Source organism: Colobus angolensis, unplaced genomic scaffold (assembly GCF_000951035.1).
Source record: "Colobus angolensis palliatus isolate OR3802 unplaced genomic scaffold, Cang.pa_1.0 Scaffold164, whole genome shotgun sequence".
NCBI classification, from domain to species: Eukaryota; Metazoa; Chordata; class Mammalia; order Primates; family Cercopithecidae; genus Colobus; species Colobus angolensis.
This window is the reverse complement of record NW_012114755.1, coordinates 6,613,114-6,617,570: the sequence shown is the minus strand read 5'-3', so window position 1 is coordinate 6,617,570 and position 4,457 is coordinate 6,613,114. Positions and strand designations below refer to the sequence as shown.

Below are 4,457 nucleotides of genomic sequence, written 5' to 3'. Positions count from 1 at the left end.
TGGGGTCCCAGGACCAACTTAGAGCTTGGGACCCTAGCGCGCTAGTAATAAATAACTCTCTGCTGTGAACTTCGTGTCGGTGATCCTTCGCGACGACCCCTGCCCAGGAGGGAATCGAGAGTTCGGTTCCAACAAAGACTGAAGTCCTACAAATTACAATGTCTCCTGACAAGCCTTATTTCAGGTTATCTACTTTTGGAAATGTAGGAAGTTCCCACCTTGATTATCCCAAAGATTCTGATTTGATGGAAGCATTTCATTGTAATCAGACCCAAGTCAACAGATACAAGATTTCTTTACTGAAACCCTCTACAAAGGCATTAGTCCTATCTTGTAAGGTATCTATTCGGACAGATAACAGAGACTTCCTTTTATTACAGTATATGATTAGAAATGAAGATGGACAAATATGTTCTGTGGAATATTACTGCTGCCCTGATGAAGAAGTTCCTGAGTCTGAGTCTTGAGTATGACAATTCACTGATATTTATGTGTACATTTATGACAGATGAAGTTCTTATTCTGAGTACAGTACTCTTTATAATTTCATGTTGAATTTTCTATAGAGAAGAAGCACAATGGGGAAAATAGGAGCAACGTCGTGTACCTAATAGTTACTGTGTTTTTTAAATACATTTTGTAGAGGGCATGTAAATAAATGTTTTCTTGTAGTTATAGATTATTCAGGACTGTCCTTTAGTTCTGTCTTTTGAACTCACAGTTATGTGAGCCAAGGTAACATTTCAAGAGTCTAAAGACTTAAAGTTTGATGCAGCTACCTGAAATATTCTTTTACTTATTTACTATTAGAAAAAGCAAAGGCATATGAGCATTGCTGATTAGTTTGAATTCTAGAGACTAGATCGTAGTGGTTCCAAAGTGTTGTGCCCACATCAACATCAGAACGGCCTGCAAACTTGTAGCAAACTCTGGGGAGGAGGCCAACATTCTGTATTTTAACAAGCTTCCCTCAGGAGATTCTGATGCATGCTAAATTTTGGGAACCACTGTTTTAAAGGAAACTTTTTTCTTTAACAGGATTTAATTGTATTGAGATAATTGCTTTTACATGTGATTTCCTTGCAAATGTTCTGAAGTTGAGGCATCACCAAACAAGTCTGAACAATTCTTTATGTGATTTATTTTTAAAGTAGACCTTTTAAAGAGATCTGTGGACGGGATATAAAGCAATTTTCAGTGTTACAAGTGTTCTTCTTGTTCTCAAAACTGTTCACTGTAGTAAGTAACGGCAGTCAGTACTTATTACTTTCCATTTGCCTATGAGTTTCTTGACAAATCAAGCTGTAGAAAACCAGTTGTTAAGTGATTTTGTACTTTCCTGGTAGTTGTCACTAAAATAATTTTTGTGGCATATAAATATATTTAATAAAATACAATACTAAAAAAAACCCATCTTGAATGTAACATTTAAAAGAATTGACTTTTTCCTCACTGAATCTATTCCTCTTCCACGTTTCATTAATACAGTAAATGACACCACTATTCATCCAACAATTCAAATCCAGAAATTTAAGGAGTCATACTTGATTCTCCTTATTCCATCAGTCCCCACATGAAATCCCCTAGCAAATCCTGTTAGCAGTTTTACCTCCAAAATGCATTTTGATTTGTTCATTCTTATCCCTCTCTACTGTCACCACTCTGGCTTGTACCATTCTCATATCTCAATCAACAATTTCAATAACGTTCAGCTTTCCTTTTTCTATTCTTGTTTCTCTTCCTTCCATTCTCCCCATAGCAAGCAGTCAGAATATGCTTCATAAATATAAACCAGATTTCATTATCATGATGCTCAAAACCCTTCATTCCATTCCCACAAAATAAATAAAACATTCACCATGAACCTGTAAGGCTCTGCATGGACTATACCCTGTCTATCTCTTTAATAGCTAACACTCTGATGTTGCTCTCCTCAAAGAAGTCTTTCCCTTCTCAATTAAATTTTGGTATATTTCCCTGTTAAATTTCTTCAGAGCACCTACATCAAACTTAATTCTTTCACCTAATAATTTATTTATTATCTGTCTCCCTGCTCCCCAAAAAATAGTTTAGAAAGGCAGAGGCCATGATTCTCTCATTCCTGCACATACTGATGCTCAATAAAAATGATATCTAACTGAATAAATATCATTACTCAGAGGATTATTTCCCAAAGCACATTTCACGAAATAGTAGAATGTTAATGACACACAAAAATGATGTCATGAGCTCATTGAAATCAGTAAATATTCAGTAAATATTTTGTAAAATATTTACAGAGATTGCTTAGTAGATTTAATGTACCAGTGTGTACTGTGAATTTTCGAGAGAGGGACATAGTGTGCTGTGTTGTTATTTTTGTTGTTCTGGATTAAAGGCATGTATAAACTGATCCTACAGTAAGGCAATTTGGGAGTTTGTGTATGTTTAACGTGGCTACACTGTAAAATGAAAGAACATGTGTAGGAAATTTAGGTTGTAATTTATTACTTAGTCTATTTAGTTATTTTACCATATTTTTGTGACTATTTCTCAGTTGTATATACTTTCTTAGTATTTGCTGACTTTTTTCAGTAAATAGGCAATCATTATACACTTAACTTGAGCACCTACATCAAACTTAATTCTTTCACTCAATTATTTGTTTTCTGAAAGAATTAGATTAGGACTTAATTTTTATTTAAAAAATAGTGCTTTATAAAAATTGCTCTTTTTTTAAACAGATTGAATGAAAAAATAAAATTAGCCAGTAGTGAAATGTGGTTTGTCAGGCCATACATTTGCAGGTTGGTTAATTAGCACAGAGCATCTTCCAAGGTTTGTTTAAATTACAGTAATATTAGGTTGGTGCAAAAGCAACTGCAGCTTTTGCCATTAAAAGTAATTATTTTTAATTCAGTCACTCAGACCTTCCTTTCTCCTAAATTTTTCAGTAAAAGCCTAGTCAATATATGTTTGTGTAGTATTTAAAATTTAATAAGTTAGGGCAGATTATGGTTGAAAGTTTGCAACATCTTCCTGTTTCCTCTCTTAGGAACAATCAACTCATTATAAATGTGCAAATTTAGAGGCACACTTATGCCTCCCAAATGTGGAAAGTACATTAAAAGTAATTACTTTTAATGGTGAAAACTGAAATTACTTTTGCACCAACCTAATAATTCAAAGTCTCAAGTTATCATTCAGCTGACATATATATCTATTCATAGATAGGTAAATAAACTTCTTTTTAGTAACAAGTATTTTCATTTTAATATTTCATTCTAGTGGCTTTATAAAGAGATTACATGAACAAATTTATAAATTTTTATTCTTTCTATAACTTAACCAATCCTGCTGGTTATGTCAATTGGTCTTTTTACTTCAGGTCATGGAAAGAATTGATATGTCTTTGCCTCCGAATTTGCACATGTATAACGGGCCGATTGCCAACGAGAGAGGAAACAGGAAGAGGTTTCACACTTTCAACCATAATCTGCCCTAATTTATTAAATTTCAAATAGTACACAAACATACATTGACTAGGCCCTTACTGAAAAGTTTAGGAGAAAGGAACGTCTGAGTGGTTGAATTTCTCAGCAATCTGTGGATGCATCATTTGAATCATAGTGATTTATTATTCTGTTAGTGTTGCTTTTACTGGACACCTTCTCCCAAGTACCAGGGATTTGTAACCCGGGGTCCCCAGATTTTGGGGTATGTACTGTGAAAAATGACCCACTTATAACTATTGTACCTTGAGCTCTTATTTCAAAAAAGTTCCAGGGAGAAGTTCGGCCCCAGAAAAACAAAAACTGGATCTAGAGATGCCTGAGTTGGAGATGAATTTTGCTGAACTCCCCTCATTACCATACTAAAATCCCCACCCCAGGAGGAGCTTATTTGTCATTTTCCATACATGCTTCTGCATGATCAGCGACTGAGCCTGCACTGACTGTACTCTATCTCTACATAGAATGACTCAGCTAACTAACCCCATAAAAGCCCTGTTTTCAATGATGTTTGGGAGCCACTGCTTTGGGAACTATCCTCAGTGTTCTCTTTACTTGTTGCAAGTAATCAAATCCCCTAGTTAAATCCACCTTGGTCATTGGACTGTGAATCCTCAAGTGATAAAGCCCACCTATTGTGTGAGTAACAATCCTGGTGACCCAGACAGGCTCAAGACCCTGGTTCTGATCCTAACTCCTCAAAGCCTGCCAGCAGGTGAAGTGGTGGGTAGCGGCAACTCACCCAGGCTAACTTGCTTACATTGCCTGAGAGGGGCGGGTATGATACAGGAGGATCTTTCACGTGGTAACAAGCCCACCAGGCTGTCACTTGGGCCTACCTCAAAAGAGTGTAAGTGGCCGCCTGAACCTTTTTGTTCTGTGATCCTTCACTGCAGGAAGTGGACCTCACACCACTAAAAGTTGACCAAAAGTGTGAATTCTTTGGATCTAGCAATGGGATCTCTA

The 4,457-nt window shown here is 36.0% G+C and overlaps 1 protein-coding gene across 1 annotated transcript in view; it reads left to right on the top strand.

Moving 5' to 3' along the window:
• The window catches only part of LOC105508623 (cell cycle checkpoint protein RAD1-like), a 7,707-nt gene extending 7,025 nt beyond the window's left edge, over positions 1–682 (top strand). Inside the window, exon 2 of the mRNA XM_011937521.1 lies at positions 138–682. Coding sequence (XP_011792911.1) covers positions 138–467 — 330 coding nt within the window. The 3' untranslated portion in view covers positions 468–682. The remainder of the gene's footprint in view (positions 1–137) is intronic.
• Positions 683–4,457: the final 3,775 nt, after the last annotated feature.